This window comes from Acanthochromis polyacanthus, chromosome 17 (assembly GCF_021347895.1).
Source record: "Acanthochromis polyacanthus isolate Apoly-LR-REF ecotype Palm Island chromosome 17, KAUST_Apoly_ChrSc, whole genome shotgun sequence".
NCBI lineage: Eukaryota > Metazoa > Chordata > Actinopteri > Pomacentridae > Acanthochromis > Acanthochromis polyacanthus.
The window spans coordinates 25,661,267-25,681,638 of record NC_067129.1 but is presented as its reverse complement, the minus strand read 5'-3'; the positions used below and the strand labels follow the sequence as shown (position 1 = coordinate 25,681,638).

The 20,372-nt window shown below is 39.1% G+C and overlaps 1 protein-coding gene across 1 annotated transcript; it reads right to left on the bottom strand.

Annotated features, from left to right (window-relative positions):
• Positions 1 to 10,135: 10,135 nt before the first annotated feature.
• Positions 10,136 to 18,504, bottom strand: ruvbl2 (RuvB-like AAA ATPase 2). Its single transcript, XM_022209418.2, has 14 exons — positions 18,415 to 18,504; positions 17,221 to 17,275; positions 17,018 to 17,073; positions 15,159 to 15,300; positions 14,855 to 14,984; positions 14,701 to 14,767; positions 14,351 to 14,457; positions 14,153 to 14,246; positions 13,664 to 13,882; positions 11,864 to 11,982; positions 11,456 to 11,575; positions 11,232 to 11,361; positions 10,973 to 11,087; positions 10,136 to 10,496 (listed from the first exon to the last, which is right to left on the bottom strand). The coding sequence occupies exons 2-14, from the start codon at positions 17,273 to 17,275 to the stop codon at positions 10,471 to 10,473; spliced, it is 1,380 nt and encodes a 459-aa protein (XP_022065110.1). The 5' UTR covers positions 18,415 to 18,504; the 3' UTR covers positions 10,136 to 10,470.
• Positions 18,505 to 20,372: the final 1,868 nt, after the last annotated feature.

The window sequence follows — 20,372 nt, the reverse complement described above, 5'->3', positions numbered from 1 at the left end:
TTTATACTACACTATTAAAGCTGTGACAACAGACAATACTGGGTAGAGAACAGATGTAGCTCAAGAACTCATCCTTGAGATATACTACATATTAAAATCATATATTCAGCAAACAAAAAATATTCTAATTCACAGATTACAGAGATTTACTAACAGAAGGGACATGATGTTTTTTTAAAAATCTAATTCAGATTTTAGGCAGGGCTGCACAGTGGAAGAGTGGTTAGCACTTTCGAGAAGATCCCCGGTTCGAATCCCGGCCTGGGCCTGGGATCTTTCTGCATGGAGTTTGCATGTTCTCCCTGTGCATGCGTGGGTTTTCTCCGGGTACTCCGGCTTCCTCCCACAGTCCAAAAATATGCTGAGGTAAATCGCCCGTAGGTGTAAATGTGAGTGTGATTGTTTGTCTGTATATGTAGCCCTGTGACAGACTGGCGACCTGTCCAGGGTGTCCCCTGCCTTCGCCCAAGTCAGCTGGGATAGGCTCCAGCACCCCCTGCAACCCTAGTGAGGATAAAGCGGTGTATAGAGAATAGATGGATGGATGGAGATTTTAGGCAGGAAACAAGAATGCAATAAAGACACAATTAAAGATGTGAGAAAATGTACAAAAAAATCACACTAAACCTCATACAGCTTAGAGATGTTCCTCTTCTCCTTGTTGAGCATCACTTCATTTAGCACCGCTGCTTTCATGTGTGAATGGAGGTTCAGGCCCGAGGAGCCAGCTAACCTTCAGCTGTCAGTGTGTGCATTAATGCATGGCTCTGCATGTGTTACTGTGTCATTAAAGGAGCTGACACATGTTCCACAGGAAGCACGAGATGCCCTCCTCCTCTTTACTGTCTGCCCATGTGGAATGAATAAGAGATGTGCTTCATGGCGGACTAAGCAATGTCAATGCAGGAGCCAAGAAGGCATGAATGGCGAGTAATGGGCAGGCCTGAGCCTTCAGAGCCACAGTAGCAGAGGACGTCATCACCCTTCAGCCACTTCTAATGAGCACTTCTCGTTTCCTTCAGGCCTCCAAGCAGTGGCTTCGTTTCAAACAGTGTCAGTGAGGTCCCCAATGCAATGAGGGATTAATGTGATTTGCATGCTTACTAATAAGGATGTAATGTAAATTGACAGTGGAGTGGTGTTACCGCAGTGTGCTTGTTATGTGCTGCAGTGGGTTCAGTGTCTTGGGTGAAGCAAGTGTGAATTATGAATACCTGAGTTCTCTGAATTAAACATGAGCTTATGCTTGACTTGGCAAAGAGTGAATGATGTTGGTTGGATTTAGATGCTATTTTTAGCTCACATGATGCCATATTTAGAACTTATGCTTCCACTGCAGCATAAGCCGATTCAGAAAAACTTCCACCGGCTATTTAAAAATTTGCCCATGTGATCATGGAAGCATCTGCATTCACGTGTCCCTCACGCGAAGCAGAGGCAGAGAGGCAGCTTTGTGAATGGTTTGCATGTAAAGTGCAGTCTGACGCGGTGAATGGCAACAGCTCTGTGTGAATGGAAGCAGAAGGTCACATTACATGGTATATGTACAGTATGTACACACTCATAACAAGCAGTTGTCTCTTTCAGGGTATACACAGGTGAGTGCAGCCAAAGAGCCAGATCAAACAGCCGCACCTGCAGCAAACACAGCACTTAGATTCATTTTGCATCATGAAGTAAATGCTAAAATTATTTCAGGATATGCTGTGACTTCTGTGTAATTAAAAGTGCTTCACTCCAGGAATACATTACTCATACAGCTAATATTTGCCATCTCTGGGTAACAGAGTTCTCTCCAACTGGGCTACATCAGTCCCGCTCTGATATGCTGCAGCAAAGTTGAGCTGAATACCTACAATACACAAAGTCCCATTTGTCAAAATAGTAAATCATAAAACCAAAACCTCCATACAGTCAGACAAGAATCAGGTATTTTCAGTAACTCCAGCAGCAGAGCTCTGGGGATGTCTGAGTCTGTTCGTCAGATGGTCCAATACTTTGATCCTGACTGAAATATCTAAACTCCACCATGGATTGCTGTGAAATTTGGTAAGCACACGTTCATGAATTGTCTTCAGAGGATAAAAATCGATGACTGAGCTGGCTTTTCCTGTAGCTCCACCATGAGATCTATTGGATGGATTGCTATGAATTCAGGTTCAGATATCTGGCGCCTAGAGAGGAATCCTACTGATAATCATCTGAGCTTTCCAGCAGCATCAGTCGAATACATAAAAATTCAAAAGGTGAGTTGGTGCAGACATTTTGAACATTGATGTTCCTCAGTCTTTGGTTACTTTCGTGATTCCCCAACCTTAATTGTATTGGACCACAGTGATGTTGAAAATTAAAGTCAAATGTTACAAGAAATCTTTGGGGTGAGTTGTAGTGATAGCTACACTTTTCATTTAGAGCAACCATCAGGCCAAAGATTCAGTTTGTTCAGTATTTGCTTTATGACCAAATACCCCCAAGGAGCATTTATTCAAAGAAAAGATGTTTAAAAAATGACCATAGTCTACAGTGAATTACATAGAGAGGTAAACATAATGTAACCTAAAATGTGGATAGAACCTTCACATTTTGACCATATATCATTTGGATTTGCAAAAGTAAAAATTTCCATGCTCAAATGTAAGAACAAGTATCTTATCTAGGACCCACAGATGGAAGACAAATTAGTGGGAAAACCTGAACCTTTGACTCCTACGGTGAGTGGCTCTGTTGGGCTGTAGGGGGTATTTTGCTGCTATGGTTTAGAACCACTCGTCCTCTTAGAGGGAAGGATCATGGCAAATCAATACAACGTTTTTTGAGTGAACCCATTTATCCTGTGGTGAAACATTTCTATCCTGATGGGAGTGGTCTTTTCCAGGATGACAATGCCTCCATCCATAGGGCACAAAGGGTCACTGAAGGGTTTGATGAGACTGAAAATTATGTAAATCATATACTATGACCTTCACAGCCACCAGATTTCATCTCTATTGAAACCTTTGAGACTTTGAACCGTCTTGCAGAGCATTCTCCACCACAGTCAAATGAGAGAATATCTTTTGTCACCCATCAATTATTGTTGATGTAACTCACTGCAGAGAAGGACATGTGAACACACTGTAGTCCTGCACAGGGCACCTTCAAAACTGTCAAAATCCAAAGTACTTGCACAAGCGCCTTACAGCAGTGAACACAATTTTTTGATTTACATTAATGTATAGAGCTGATTCTATTACAATGTCTTGTAAGCTTCTTCACAGCCTGTATAGTTCCATATTTATGACGATTAATGATGTTTTATATAAAACATTAAGCAATTATGTCTTCATGTAGACCACATTATACCTATCAGTGCAATACACACTATCATGCATAACATTATGGACACCTGTCTAAAATTGGGTTGATCCCCCATTTGCAGCCAAAACAGCCCTGCTGGCATCTCTCTTTCAACATAAAACTGAACAAAGTATCAAAATTATTAAACAGACTGTTTTGTTGCACATTGATGTTATGACATATTTCTGCTGCTTGAAAAGAGAGCAAAAAACTAAACATTAACCAGAAATTACACTGTATCTCAGCTGGTGCTCACTGAGCCTATAAAATTAATGATTTTCCCATCCCCCAAAGTTCTACATTATATGTGGTGCTAATTAAAGCTTAAACTGACAAACTAAAATGGTATGCATGGGTCATTATACCTACCTGACATCAGCATACTGGCATTGTCACTGTGAGCATGTCAGCATCATAACATCAGAGATGGTGATATGGCTGTAAATTGGCACAACAAATTTGTCCAAAATTTTAAAAAGTAATGTTTTAGAAACACTCTTAAATCAGAAACCAGACTGACAGTGTGAGTACAGATCAAATCATCTCAGTTTTTGTCATGAGTTCATTGATTTACTATCAGAAAGCAAATTAGCTGAAAATCTTGGATCATTTCTTGATGAGGACATTTAATGTTTTACAGAGAGACCCCTGTGAGATAATTCAGACAGTCACCTGGAGTGACCAGGATGGATAGGATCAGGAATGAGTACATCAGAGGGACAGCACATGTTAGAGGCTTTGGAGATAAAGTCAGAGAGGCCAGACTGAGATGGTTCGGACATGTCCAGAGGAGAGAGAGTGAATATATTGGTAGAAGGATGCTGAGTTTCCCACTGCCAGGCAGGAGGCCAAGAGGAAAACCAAAGAGGAGGTTTATGGATGTGGTTAAAGAGGACATGAAGGTAGTTGGTGTGAGAAGAGGATGCAGAAGACAGGGTTAGATGGAGGCAATTGATTCGCTGTGGCGACCCCTGAAGGGAAAAGCCGAAAGGAAAAGAAGAAGAAGACCTTGAGTTGCACAGCTGCATACACTCTGTGACACTCTTCACACTTCACTTACCAAACACACCCTGCAAATTTTGGCAGTCTGTTAAAGTGAAAGCTTGTCAAATGTCCTGGATCAGCTCTGACATGTCAGACAATACATATGTATAGGGAGTGGTGAGTTCAGAGCCTAGACACCAAACTTTAACCATACCCTGCTGCTTTAGCAAAACAATTGAAATGTGGCTTGACTGACTGAACCAACAAAGCATCAAGCATCAAAATGAACCCTCCCCAGAGCATTGTCTTGCTATTTCCAATGCATCTGTCACAGTCCATCTAATTAGCACATACAGTGTTTCTCCGTCTTGTAATTTAAAATTGCATATAATCCAAGCATTAATCTTGCCAAACCTTGAGCTGAATGAAGAATATATGGTTCAGTCAGGCTTCTTTCATACTCTGCTCTCACTTTCCTCACTTCTTACACAACCAGCGCAGCATGAGCTGAGAGCCGTTAACCACAAATGAATGGATGTCACTGAGGCAAGACTCTGGGATGAGTGATAAATGGGTCTGATAGATTATTCATGATGGTTGGTGACCTATCAGGCTTTGCATACTGTCAGACAATGATGGGAACTTGACTGCATGTTGCCACTCATCCTTAAAATCAGTTCACAAAGAAGGTTTGAGTAAAAAAGAAATGCATATTGCAAAAATGTTCACTCCAATTTCTTGATTGATTTGAACATCTCGTGACATTATTTATATAATGTTCTCAAATTTAACCAGTATTGTCTTTTCACATTGTTCCTAAACTTACTTATGAAATCCGATGTGGAATGTTGTCACTCAACACTGTCTTTCCAACATCAAAGATTCTATACATTCACTACCATATGTGAAAGCCTATACAGCATGAAGCACTTCCACTGACCTCCTCCTCTAATTTTACTGCAGGAATCACATGCTCTGCCTGTTCACATATGGCAGTAAAAGACAGAGGATGAAGATTTATTTTTTCTTGGAAACCTCAGGAAATGGACCCAGATTCTATTCATTCACGAACGTCACATTCCAAATGGTGCCTAAATCCAAAAATCCTATTTAAAGAACATAACATCGAAAAAGAAAATGTGGCAAGACAGACACAAAATAAATACAGACTAGGAAGGCAGAAAACATGTTTGAAGGGGATGATAGCATGATAGCATGAACATTTACCAGTCTTATGCAGTGATGGAAGATCCTTTACTAAAATTGTCAATATTTTACTAATATATATGATGTATTCAGACTAATACTGCTTCATTTTACTGCTGTCTATGTCTAACGTTTAGCTCAATTTAGTTGCTTTATGTACTGTTGAGCAGTTAAAAGAACAGAAATGCATCATATTCTATAAGGTAACCATATTGTTGTAGTATTACTGTCCTGTGAGAACCACAAAAGCTGACTAAAAGGTCAGCTTTTCATGAGCTCAAAAAACAGCTTTGACTTCATCATTGTGAAATTTTCTAGCTAATCCAAGCTGGTTATTAAGTAGTTTATTTTGCTTTGCAATTTAGAGACAGGAATGAATCGTTAATGTCTCTCTCCAGCCATTGATTAAATCCCTAAGGACTCGCTCTCTATCTAAGTTACATATTAACAAGTGTTTTTTCCCAAATTAATATTGCCCTCTGGCCTTAAAATGAAATAGATGTAACCCGTTGCTGCATCTCGAAGATCACACCACTCACCACTCACTGCATTCTGAGCACACCAGCTCACCCTCAACTCTCTTCAAATACTGTAAAAAGTACTGTGTCTCTCTCTGTGATATAGTGTAGTGGAAGCATAAAACTACATGAAATGGACGAATCAAGTAAAGCACAAATACCTTTATTTTGCACTTAAGTATGGTAATTGAGTAAATAGTGGAATGCATTCCAACAAAGCATCCAATATTGTGCTTTGCTGTGAAATGCTAACTTGACTTCTTGGTCAAACGGAGTTCTGACATTAAAGTCACCTTCACTGTGAGAAATCCACCTCTACATGAACACATACCAGAGAAGGGCTTGAGTGTGGAGTCAAGAGTCAAGTGTGAAGGATTAAGAAACAGGGAAAAGATGTGTGTGACAGTGCTAAGGTGTGCTTTCAAAATGGGGCAGCATCACATCAAGTCACTAGTCACATTCAGAGCCAGAGAAAATAAAAAGAATAGAACTTATATGTGAGTCCAAACAGCAACAGTTAACATAAAACAGGCAAAGACGCATATTTGCAACTGCATATGACATTATGCAACAGCCCAAAATCACCACTTGTATGGTTTCTTCAGTTACATCATTGCGGTTTTGCTCAATCAGACTCAGAAAATTAAAAAAAAAACACACTATGATGACAAAAATAATCCTATCAATGCTATTTTGACTGTGATGTGTCAGTAGCAGTTTCAAAAAGAATCTTGTCACAGTCAAATCCAGGTTGACAGGCGAATCTATTTGCAAATCCAAGCTTGTGCCGACAATATCGCAAATCAATTTCATTGATCAAAGGGTCGATTCTTTTCATGAGTGATGAGCCTTTTTTGATATGAACACATTTAGCTGATGACATTCATACATTCATTCATCAGACTATGAGAGAGCTGCTGACCTTTGACATGGTCAATAGAGCAGAAAGCTTGGCTGCCAGTCATTGTGACCCAGGTGAAAATCATCAGGCTCACTGGTTGCTAGCTATAGAGTGGCGCTGGCTGATTCTAACAAATTTCTTCATTAGTTAAAGAAATAATAATAGAGATGGAGCTAAGGATAGAGTTGCACGATGGGGACATTTGCAGAGAGCTACTAGGACTTGTGTGTGGCAGAGAAAAAGGGCACCCAAATCTGTGCAGCAGGCAAAATGCCACAACATGTTAGCATGCTGCGCAGCCTTGTAGCCTGTGGACAGTGGTGTGCAGACAAAGAGTGGGAGGCAATCCAAGAAAACCTGCTCGCACCCAGAGGGCATGAGCTGAATGTGATCTGTAAACAATGATTTGGATTTACAATGACACTGAAGAAACAGAAATGTCCTGAGGTCAAGTGTATTCAAATAGAAACGAAATACATTGAGACTGGTGTAGCTTTGCTCAGAGGAACAGGATTCACTGTCTCCTCAGATTCTGAATAACATGTCCACATTTTATCATAAAGTAAATAATATGAGAGTATAAGTCAGGAAACTGCTCTTGTAAATGCTAAAAATTAACTGGATTCATCCTAAAAGTGTGGTAGTGAGCTCACCCTGTTTTATATTCAAACAACTGAACCCTCGTGAAGTTTATCCCGGCGTAAATCCAACTAGTGAATCCATCAGATGCGGTAGTAGGCAGCAGCCAACGGCAGCCTCGTGGGACTGAGAGGGATTTATGAGATGTAGGCAGCAGGGTAATCCACGCAGAGCTCTCTCCCTCCACCACTAAATATTTAATATTCATTATCACGAAGGAGACAGTCTGCACTGCTCACATAGTATATGCAGGTAAAATTGATTAGCCCACTTTAATTGGTTAGGAAAGAAATGTAGCATTCAATAGAGGACTATAGGAGATATTATGTGGGCTGGTCTCATTAGAATTCCTGCAACAAGTCTCTGACTCTTTGATCTTAGCAAATAATTTTACTGATATGTCAACTTAATGCAAAACACTTTTTTTAGTGCTGTTTTTAGAACACATTTAATATAGTAACAAATAATAAGAAGTACCAGATAAATATCCATCAGTGGTGTAAAGAGAAAATTATAGTTTCAGGCATAGTTTGGACAAATATACAAACAATGACATGTTAAAACTATGATTTTTAGCATTCTCAATTATGATGTCAAAGGCAGCTCCCTGATGAAATACATAGGCGTTACCATGAACCCAAGCTATGTCTACATTGATAAGATGATGGGGTTTGCACTATCAAGCATCTGATAGAAAATTCAAGGTGTGACCAAGTGTGTGCGTGCGTGCGTGTGTGTGTGTGTGTTAATAGTGTATCAGACTGAGGTGTGGACAAGCAGCAGTCATTTACAGGACATGCTCACACCCATCTTACAGTAACATGTAAATGATTCATGAATGGGACTATTTTAGTGTGGAATGCTGTTGGGGTTCCTTATTGAAAAGCACAGAGAGAGATCATGTTCATCTCAGCACTGTTTGGACACTGTATTGTTTGGTAGAATGACGTCCACTTTAGAGATGTTTGGGCTCCACCTTGTGGTGGAAATTTTAAGTTCTTTTGACATATTCAGTGTGCTGTTAAGAGTTTTTGGTTAGTTGGTTATGTGCAGAGATACTATGTTGAGTTCATACTTTTGTACAGAAAGCATAATCCTTCTCAACAAGAGTAACACTGTGGATGATTTCTTGTTGATGTGACAAAAAAAAAGCATTCAGTGACCAAATCTACTTTCATTTATCATTTTCTTACTTAAACAATCAGATTGTGTATTTATAATCAATTTAGCACATTCACATACTATTTTAGAAAGATATTACTGAAAAATAGACTGTAATTACAGTCATTCTGCTTCATCTACACTGCCAGTCAAAAGTTTGGATATACCTTGTCATTTAGCTTATCGAGAGAATGCCAAGAGTGTGCAAAGCAGTAATCAAAGCAAAGGGTGACTATTTTGAAGAATCTAAAATATAAAACTATGTAAAAAAATTATATACTATATAAAATGTGTTCATTCATATTTTTGATGCCTTCAGTGAGAATCTACAATGTAAACAGTCATGAAGAAAAATCATTAAATGAGAAGGTGTGTACTGAATTTGAATGGTAGTGTACATTGGACAGCTCCTCAGAAGATTAGGTTTTCTCTAAGAGGGAGAAAGTTCATGAATATGATCAAGTGTCTCTCCTGGATGCCTGGACATACTAAGAGAAATGGCTCAGGGATGCACAAGCATTCTTTCTGAGCATGAACAATCAGGTGCACTCAGGAGTGAACAAAAGCTACGTCATGAATGAGGTTGACTAGCATCATTACATCTGTCTCCCATATGCATGTACGTGTATTAGTGAATTATAGCTGTCACAATATCCAATTTGTGTGCGTTTTTTTTTTTTAAATCCAACTTCGTTACATCCAAAATACGAGTGTAGGTAGGAAAACTCCTAATTGTACTGTATGTTGGAGTGTCAATCACATTGTTACTGGTGCTGGATTATTTATATGGTCATATATCTATTAACATAACATCAATGTTTCATTTTGATGAATATCCTCATTTTTGTCAACATCAGTATATAATAACACCCCAACAGTGAGTCCATAGACATAGTGTGACACTTAAGGATTTTTATTTAAAGAAATAAAAAGTTTATTTTTGCCTATTTCTAAAGCCCTTCAACTCAGCTGCTAATGGACAGCGTAGTGTTAGACTGCTTAGGATGCTTATGTTGGGCCGAAACCTTGGGCTAACAACAGTCTGAGTCTGAAGTTGTTCAAAGCCTCTGAACTAAAAACTACAGTTCAAATAGTTTATTCCTACACTTTTAGCAATACTAAACACAGCTTTTATCTAATATTGCCATGTGTTATTATATTGTTGCTTAATCTGCATTTATTGTACTGTATGTGCCTCAAAACCATTGAAAAGAAAGGTTGTCAATGTGTTCTCCAGGGTTTTAAAATACTTATTTTTTCAAAAGTGCAACATGAAAGAAATAAAACAATAAAGATATTGAAAAATTAAAAGACTTTGAACCAATCTGTTCTCCATATCAAAATCTGCTTTGCAGCATTCAAGTTTTGGACACAAAGAAAAAAAGCAGAATATGCTTATAAAAGCCTGTTTAATCATTTTCCATAAAAATAAACCATGTAAAGAAAAACACACAAAAGGAATGGATTTTCCTGCCACAAGGCCTCAGTGATGAACAGAATTGTGGTAAATTCAGAATTAAGTCAAATTTAAGTACAAAAATCTGAATTCAAACAAAGTAAAATTAAACATAGAAGAGAAATATCGAGAAATTTTGTGAATTTCATAAGTGTAAATAAATGCCGAATTCAAATTTAGGCAATATCCAGTTCTGAATCGACTCCAACCCCATGACGATGGACAACATAAAAACTTCACAGAGTAAGAAAACAAAGCAGTCCTCTTCATTATGAGGTGTCCATGGAAGTTGTTTCTGAAACACAAGATCATATCTTGCTCACTCACAATGTAACATCAAATTTGTATATTTTGCACACAAAAAAAAAATCATTCAGCTTCATTAGTAGCAAGGTCTGTTTTTTGAATTAAATAATGAGATCAGACAGCAGAATTCACTAGGGCAGTACTTTGCTAGAAATAATTCATTCTGATGTGTTATTTATTCTTAGATCTTCTCCTTGTTGCTGTGAAACTACAGACCAATCAGTACTACAGTAAATAGAACAGTTTTAGTAAATGTGTTAAAAGTGAAATCTCTACTAATGACTGCAGCAGATCACAGCAGGTTCCCCTGGGTAAAAATCTGTTCTGGCATTTTGATGGATTGTTTGCCTCTGATAGAACTTGTGCTCGTGTGAATGCATCATCAGTGTAAACTCTGATCTGTAGAGATCAAAGCAGAGAAATTCTGACACTACCAGAGACACAGAGGGAAAGCAGCAAACTCACGTGTTTCATTAAAGAGGAAGGAATCCTGATACTCCTTCATGTACTGAGAGGATCTGGCCTCATCCAGGAACAGAGAGTAAACCCGCTTAATGTCTTCCACTTGAACTTCTGTCCCCTGAAGAAGTTAAAAAACACACACAAATGAAGCCAACACGAAAGGCAATCATGACCAAAGCACTAAAACTTACAAGAGCCTAAGTTGATGATTTTACCTAACTTATGGTTAAATATGTAAAGCCTGCTTGTTCACACTGCTTACCTTGCGTTTACGACACACCAGTCCTGCAGTGCTGATCAGCTGGATGGCATAGCGCAGTGACGTCTCCATGCCGATACGAGTGAGGACGGTGTGAGCCTCCTCGCTGAGCTCCACATCCTCCTCCTCACATCTGAAACATTAAAAAAAACTCGGTTTACTTTCCTTCTGTGATGCTGGGAAGCAGACACAGAGTCTGCTGACAGATGATGAAGGCAGATTCTCACCGGATCTTGAGGATCTGCCTCGTCTCTTTTTCCGTGTAAGGGGAGGTGGCGATGATGAGCAGGCGGTCCAGCAGGTCGATGGGGATACCATGAGGGCTCTGATAGTTTGTGCCACGGATTCTATTAACAACAACAAAACATTTTAATGTTCTGCTTTTAATTATTTTCAATTGCTTTGTAATATTTGCAAAACAAATCCATTTTTATTCTTAACTTGCAATTTAAAATAATAATAATAATGATCAAAAAACTACTTTGTGATATGTGGACAGTTAATGTATGTTCAGATCCGTGTAAAATAGTGATATAAATAGGAACATTTTTACAAAGAATTGTAAGGATCTCTAAAATTCTAAATAAATGGCAAAACTAAATCACATTATAGATGAAAAACTACATGAACAGTACCGAGTAATTCCTCTGTTAGTGGCCATGATGAGAACTGGGCTCAGGTCACTCTCCAGAGCACGGTTCAGGAAGGAGAAACACTCCATGTCCAGCATATGGACCTCATCAATAAATAACACCTGGAACCACAGACATGGAAAATTAGTGAAGTACAATTTAAAGTCCTTTTCAGACATGGGATGTGCAGTTTTGCTCCTTCATCAGTCTGTTAAAGCAAATAGCATTTTGTCATTGAGACTTAGGTCAGTTTTAGGTTAATCTTTCTCATGACTTCATTCAGAAATCTACCACAGAGGCAGAGAAAAACACAGTGTGCACGTTTCTTGACATGCATCATAGACTGGACAGTACAGCAAGTGATGTATAATACACAATAATGTACTGATAAAAGACTAAATCTAAACTAACAGCAGTTTGACAAACTGTCCAGATAACTAACAACCCAGGCAATTTAAAATAAAATGAAAAAATATCCCAACAGCTGTGATAAGCTCAGGGCTCAACCTGAGAAAAGATGCTCAGATGCTGAAAGTAATTCTTTAACTCCCACAAACAGCTGCAAGAAAGAAGCTAAACTTCAGCTCCCAGGGCTGCAGATGAACTTTCCCACCAGTAGCACTGGTAGTTACTTTTTCTGTTTTACTGATTCAGTTGAGACTGATGGCTTGAATTTCTCTAAATCAGCCTGATGATAATCATTCATTCCCACAAATATGAACACGTGAAATTTTAACTTGCACACACTTAAAAAACAGTCACAAACGCGACCATTCTGGAGCCCTGGCTTCTGTTAACATTTTGTTAAAACTCAGATTACAATGTAATAAAGTTTTATTTCTCTGGACATTTCACTTTGTACTGGAGCTGATAGTAGGGGCAAAGTGAATGAAAAAAAAGGTACACCCCCTGTCAAAAGTTTTAGGACACTTTCTCATTCAAATAAAGTAGAACCTGTCCTACAACTTTTGACAGGGGGTGTATCTACTAAATTTGGTACACATATGCAGCACATCAGGCTGAACAAAAAAGTCAGTGACAGCCACATTCCAAACCCAACAGGAAGAGAGCTATTTTGCGTTGAATGTCAGATTTTGCCCAATTTTAATTTTTTTTCTAGAGCGAACTCCTCCTAGGGGGAAACTCCAATTCACCTCAAATTGGGCCAGTACATACAGAAGGCCTTAATGATCCAAAGTTATTAAAATCTTTTTCCAAAGTCAAAGGGCGTGTCCGTGGCGGCCTCTGGAATTTTGATCCTTCGCCATGAAATTTCAAATGCTGTGTAAATGCCCTGAACATGCTCCAATCTGCCTGAAACTTTACATGTATGATCAGAGTCCTGCCCTGATCACATCCATATGATGAAATACACCTCCTGTCAAAAGTTGTAGGACAGGTTCTACTTTATTTGAATGAGACAGTGTCCTAAAACTTTTGACAGGGGTGTATGTGAATTGCATCTTTTGTGCTTTTTGTAAAGTTTTTGCATCAGTATTGGTGCTAAAATGTGGAAACCCCTTCCCAAAATGTATTCACAAAACTCCACCCACACTACTTAAACATGCCTATCTGTTAATGTGACAGTTTGCAGTTCAGACTTGTACCGTGTTAGAGGTAATATGGAAATGGTACTAGGTTCAACCTAGTCAGATAGCCATCACAACTTTTACAGAAAAGTCACCAGCGTGCTCATTCAGGCATGGAGCCGACGCTTTCAGATGCTGTCAGAAATCAAAAAGTAGTGCATGCTTTAAAAGTGCTACAGAGAAAGCAAACCCAAACACACACACAGAAACCTACCCCTGGAATGATCTCTGCCTTGCCTTCTTCCCTCCACTCACACACTTTGGCATTAATCTGCTCGCGAACTTCAGACTTGATCTCTCCAGTATCTCCAGAGAACAGAGCCAGGAAGCCTTGTGTGCGGCTGTTGATGACATCAATCTCATGGAGGGACACTGTGTGGACCACCTCCTTCCTCTTCTGAAGCTCACCCTCTGGACACTGTACAAACTGTGTCTATAAAACAGAAAAAACAAAGAACATCAATGTGGCCACTTATCAGAAAACACAGGATGGCCGTATTAAGCAATCAAATGGATGTTGTGAATTTGCAAATCCAGTGGTCACCAAAGTAAAGAGTCGAGGATGATAATCCTATCTATCACATGCTTATGCATTTTTTTAAAAAAAATCTACAAATACTGTGGTCTTATTTGTGTGACTTTGTTGTTGTTGTTGTTTGTGAGTGGCTTCCAACAGTGGGACTTCAGAGGTGTGGCAGCATACCTGGGCTCCCATGGCATCATAGTCTCTGGCTCTAGTGAAAGAGCGACCCAACTTGCTGATCTTCCCAGTGGCTTTGTCAATGGTAATGACATCTCTGGGGGGGGGGGAGCAGAACAGTTCAGGTCACTGTCTGATAGGTCTGAGTGACACGAGACTCTAACAATCATAGCAACAGCAACAACAGATCAAGAAACTTACCCAGCTTGAACCTTCTCTTTACTGAGACTGTCAATCATCTTGTTGCCCAAATCATATATTGTCTCCATTTCAGTAGTTTTTAGAGTCAGCTTGCCCACCTTCGCACCCTGGTTGAATGCATATCATTTTCAGTAAAAGGGTACCTCAAGTGAAGAACCATCACTGTATGCATTCAGACATTTTTTTTCTAGTGTGTATGTATTATTTTAAGTTATATCTATGTGTAATATCAGTAATGATTGCCTTCTAACATCACTGAGTGTAAAATGTTAAAAGCAGACATGAAAAAAACTGTGTAAGACAGTAAATTATGAGTGTATTTGTAGCCGCCAACATTGTAAGCAGCTTACTGTTCCAGTGGCTGGTCGATCAATCTGGATTTCCACCACCTCTCCTTCAATAATCTCTGTCTCTTCTCTGCAAATGAAAAACAAACACAGTGAATAGTAATTCATTTCAAAGTAAAAGAACAAAAAAAAACAACTATTGTGTTTGCTCACTCACTTGATCCTCACTCCGATGGCTTTTCTAAAAGCTTGGCTAAGTGCCTCGGTCTTGCTCATTTCCAGAGAAAAGATTTCACTACCAGCCAGTGCTGTGAAAGGTGTATCCGGGCCAAGAGACTGGGCGATGCCTGCATAAAGAAACAGCCTTGGGTGAACTTTTACTCTGTTGATCCATCTGGGAGCAGGAACTCTTGTTTTAACAAAAATGTATCTTAAGCCAATTAAATGAACACAAGGAAACAATATCTCTTCCAGTAGAGGATGATATTGTGTTTCTGGAAAGCCTCCAACAAAGCCCTTACCCATAGCGATGGCGGTCTTTCCTGTGCCAGGTTGGCCAGCAATCAGCACTGCCCTGCCAGCAATGTGGCCATCTTTGATCATCTCCAGAATGACCCCAGCTGCTCGACGGGAGGCCAGCTGGCCGACCATCCCCTGAGACACCTGCAGGTAGACAGAACAGATATACCTAAGGACTAATTTAACACATATTAATGCACATCTGTACCTGTGGCAGATGGAGCCGCTCAACAATGGAGGATCAAAACCTACTATAGAGAGGTTGTTAAAATAACAACATTACACCTTATTCGAGAACATCGCAACCACTGCATATGCAACCAAAAGTGACAAAAAAAACTTCACTGGTTACACTAGTGTGTTACTCAACAGGTCTGTCTGGGGTGGATGATCTACATAGGGAGATAAACATATTTAACTCAATTTTGACAAATATTAGAACACTTTATTAACTCTTCTCAGATTCATTTTTAGCTACACACCTGTCTTGGTTACATGCACTACAGTTACATATTTGAAAGGAAAGGCTTCTGTGTGCACACCCACCGAGTAGTGTCTACTGGTGCACATAAGCACTTTAGGAAACATCTGTAATGTCCATTGATAGTTCGCATGTGAGGCATTTAGGGGGCATCTGTACACTGTACTTCATAAAACAACCTGGGTTATACTCTCTACCTCTAAACTGCATTAGTCTCTCCATGCACATTGTATACACCAGCCCACCCACCATCACAAGTAAATTCTCGGCCCGTGGGAAACCTTACATACAATAGTCAACATCATGCATGCAAGTATTGCAAAGACTTAGTGGTGCAACGGATCATCATTGATCCGTGATCCGTTCGGTTCGACGTCATCGGTTCAGCACACACATGACCTGCAGATAGATTTCTGAAAAAAAAAAAAAGTTTTGCTCCGTCCGCACGCAGCTTGTGGCGAGCAGAGAAAGAAAGAGAGCAGACATGGCGAGCGGAGGAAAGGAGGAGCTTGAACGCCCCGTGACACTTAAATCCCCTCTATGAGAGCATTTTGGTTTCCCTGTCAAATATGACGACGAAGGAAAGAGGTCAGTGGACAAAACCGCGACGGTGTGTAGGCACTGTGGCATAAGAAAGCCATATGACAGTGGAAACACATGCACACATTTGAAGTGACATCTAATAATAAACAGACAAAACGTATGTTTATTTGTTTTTGTTTTTTTGCTTTTTGCTGATCCGAAAAAGATCCGATCCATGACTCTTGATCCAAGGACCGATCCAATCCGTGAGTTTTGTGATCCATTGCACCATTACAAAGACTGGATGGTAAAACATGGCCGGGAACTGAGCTTTTGCTGTCGGAGCATCACGCTCTCAAACTGAAACATAAAAAAAAAAAAGCACAGCTGTCCAGTGTTGTGACAGGTGCGTAGCCTCCCAGAGCATCTCCATTCTCTGCTGCAGTTAGTGGCAAACCAAAGCATTGAGAAACCAAAAATAATAATAAAATGAAACACTGTTTATGATATAGCCTAAGAGGAGCTACCTTTGACTAAGTCCCAGACCATACATATGAGGAAAAAAAACACAATTTTTCTGCACTTTTATTCCTGTTGACAGCCATTTACATAATGTGTTCAGAAATTACTAAGGTGTATGGGAACTCACAAAAAATAATAATTCAAAACGATGACTTGCAGTAAAACATTTTAGGTGGATCTAAATTATGTGCTGGTGAACCTAAATGAGAAAGTTTGGCATACCAGTGCAACCAACATAAAAAGTCAAGCTGTACGTCGGTACCCTGTCATTTACTTGGCATCTACTCCCCCCAATGATGTAACAGGAAAATCCTGCAGTTCAAGGCTTCACATTACCTGTCTTGGCTCCAAAGCATCATCCAAACCAAGGCCACGGATGTGAGAATGGGCTCCTGAACACAAGATGAAAATAAACAAAATAATATTAATCGAATTTAGAGAAGATAATAGATCAGGTACCAGTAATATCAGCATTCATTACAGTTATTGCACTATGATCACACAGTTAACAATAATAATTTGCAGATATGCCTTCCTACCAATTCTTTCAATCCGTGTAATGTCACGAACCTCAGGAACCTTTGTAGTCGCCATCTGTATTAAGTTAAAAGCAGACATTAGAAACATCTTTAGAGTAAAAATCCCAATTAGATGCACATTATCAATAATAGATGGTCAGGCTGAAGAATTTGGGGAAACTATCAAATTGTGATTTGATTTGTGATATATCAAAAGTTCAAGTTTCAGGTTTACTATTATTATTTTAGTAAATAATTTTACTATGCAATAGATTTAAAACATGACACATTATCACATAAGATACCGTCAAAAGCCTGACTCACCCAAAAAGAACGGCATGGATTTGTGAAAGCTTTGGGACAACATTTTAATCTGTGTCTGACATGTTGCATAAGGAATATGTTCCATTTTTTGTCTTTGCAATCGGCTTATTTGTATAGTTTCAAATCATGATTTTGATTTGAAACCAATCATTTGCTTATCCCCTTACCATTGCTTTAGTGCCTGTACTATATTGACACTGTAACATTATAACACTATATGTATTTCTTAAAATAGGTAAATGAAAAATATGTGCCACCGTTCAAAGAACGATTTAAAGAATAAACTTTGTTAGGTAGTTGTCTCTGTGACCCAAAAAGTGACTCAGCAGCATTTCGTTATGACATTTAAAGTCACAGCACACAGGAGAAACAGTCACTAGTTACACCCTAAACAACAAGCAATCACTTTACTAAACAGAGCAGCATAATAACCAGGTAGTTAGGGCACCGACTAGTTAACAATACGTTTAGAAGTCGGTCCTGTACCGTCGGTTGTCATAGTGACAGCTGCAACGAATTCCTCAACACTGAAGTAGCAACGCGATAACGTTTCGTCGTCGTCGTTTTATTTGTCATATTTGTATTTTGCAATTAAAGCAACAAAAACACACGTTACCGAAATAATTATTTGAAAAATGGCATACAGTAACTCTAAATTCCACCCGCCATTGTCTACACACAAGGCAACGACATTAAATGCTAACGCTAGCTAATGTTGTGTTAGCAATCCAGCTAGCTCCATTCATAGCCATCTGCCTCAGTAAGGACAGCCAAATCAGTTGAAAACGTGAAGTTCGAGTGAACAGTGAGGATTTAATTGTGCTGCAGCATCAAGCTGTGAAAGACTGAAATAAAATATATACTACATATAAAGTACGTGTCTACACTCACCTGCAGCCACACTAGTAAAAATGTGAGAAATGCGGCGCTTCTTTCTGAAGGTGCGCTGGGTAAATGTGCCCGAAGAGAAACAAGTCCTTTAGCTTTCTTCGTGGGAGTTCTGAGGTTGACTGCCCTCTATGGACTCGGCGGTAAATAAGGAGGTTAATGAAGAAGCATTCCCAGCTTACATCAGGTAATAATGTAGCCAAACGTAGATGTAAGTCCATATAAAGGATCCAAAGAAAAGCATTACGTAACTAAAACACCACTGAAAATGACAATTATCTTGATATAGCCTACTATGCATGTGGCACACACAACAGATATCTACTGTTTTTATGCTATTGTGTCATTCTCTTGTCTTCTCTCCCAGTGACAAAACAGAATTCTGAATTAAGCTTCTAGGTCTTCAAAAAAATTTGGATCTTTGTATTTCACCCTTTAAACTGTCTAGTGATTAGTGTGATCATGTCTCAACTTGGCATACTACGTTTAATGTTTCTTTTTCTCACAGTAAATCAGCTTGTGGGCAAATGCCAACTAAAACCAGCTCTAGGAAGACATGAAAAATTCCTTTAGCATATGGTGATGAAATGTTAGGCATCCCACAATGCAAGTACAAAGACTCGTAGGATGTTTTTGTTCAGGGCGGTAACTTCTTGAAAATAGCTTATCTCAAAGTGAAAGATTCTTCGAAGTGTTTGGAAGGTCTGAGCCACAGATAAGCTGGGCCAGCAACCTACAGTCTAGACACTGAACACTTTTCGCACTGCTCAGATAATGTTCATTTTAAAATCTCCAACAATGAATCATCTTCCTATTCAACTTTTCGAGCAGTCGGCGCTGACAGAGCCCAATGAACAGCAGCCCTGTTAAGTAGCTCTGCATACATTTCTCCACTAGAGGTAGCAAGGGGAACAAATTGTATTCGAGGTTTAGAATGTGCTCTTTGTCACCAGCTTACTATGTGCAAAAATTAAATCAAATTGGATGATGTTTTCTTTTATGATGAATATACAGTGGTGTATCTGTAAAATATGACAACAAAAACCAGAAATAATTCTAATTCAGACTGAGGGCATGAAAATGATGGCACAATCACTTATCTTTGTTATGAAAGTTTGAAGCCGTTCTTTCAGTCAGCCCCCAGAGAAATTGTGCAAAACATGTAAACAACATTTTAGAATTTTTTCTAACTTATATAGATTTGTGACTATTAGTTAGATCATTATTTGACTGTTGGTGTTGGTGTTCTGTCTGGTTTGTGAGTTTGTCTGTGTGTCAAATGCTGCTGTTACAATTAATTTCCTAGTAGGAATCAGTAAAGTATAAATTCTTATTCTTTTTTGTTAATATAGCTGAACAAACCTCCCTTGCTGACTATGACCTCGAGGATTCTGGAGGAGGGTTTCATATCCTCTACTACATCAAAGCTCTTCCTCAAGGCTCAGCATTCCACAAACTAAAGTCTCTTCATTTCAACATCACAGCAGGAGAATACTGAAAGTTACAGCAGAATTAAAGAATCTTTTTGTCATTATCAACAGCTGAAATGTTTCCTGGTATATAATCATAGTAGTCACACCTCTGACATGCTTCACAATAAAAATACAATGAACAGTATACAGTTTTACGATCTACAGTGAAGTGCAATTCAAGTAGTTGCGTTTCCTTTCTATAATAATGTAGTAATATTTAACTGCTTGAATGCAGAGTTTTAATTACTACGTTGACCTTAAAGATCTTCAGGGTTACCCTGTAACATACCTATATATAGTGTGTCACTCGGTGAGTCTCAATCATGTGTTACCTCAGGAGTCTCTCAGCTATGCTCCACCTGTTCCTGTACAGGTTCTATCAAACCTCTCAGATTTCTGCAAAAACAACACTGCTGTTCAAACAGAAAGCTTCGCAAATTGTCTCTTTCTTTTCCACTCTCAAATGTTGATCCACTTTACTTTTTGTGT

Bases quoted from the DNA above. Each gene is read 5' to 3' on its own strand.
- ruvbl2 (XM_022209418.2), bottom strand. From the start codon at position 17,275: ATGGCGACTACAAAGGTTCCTGAGGTTCGTGACATTACACGGATTGAA. The intron at 14,985-15,158 runs GTAAGGGCTTTG...TTCTTTATGCAG, and splicing joins AAAGACCGCCATCGCTATGG to GCATCGCCCAGTCTCTTGGC. The intron at 10,497-10,972 runs GTGAGTTTGCTG...CTTGTGTTTCAG, and splicing joins CTTCCTCTTTAATGAAACAC to AAACAACTTCCATGGACACC.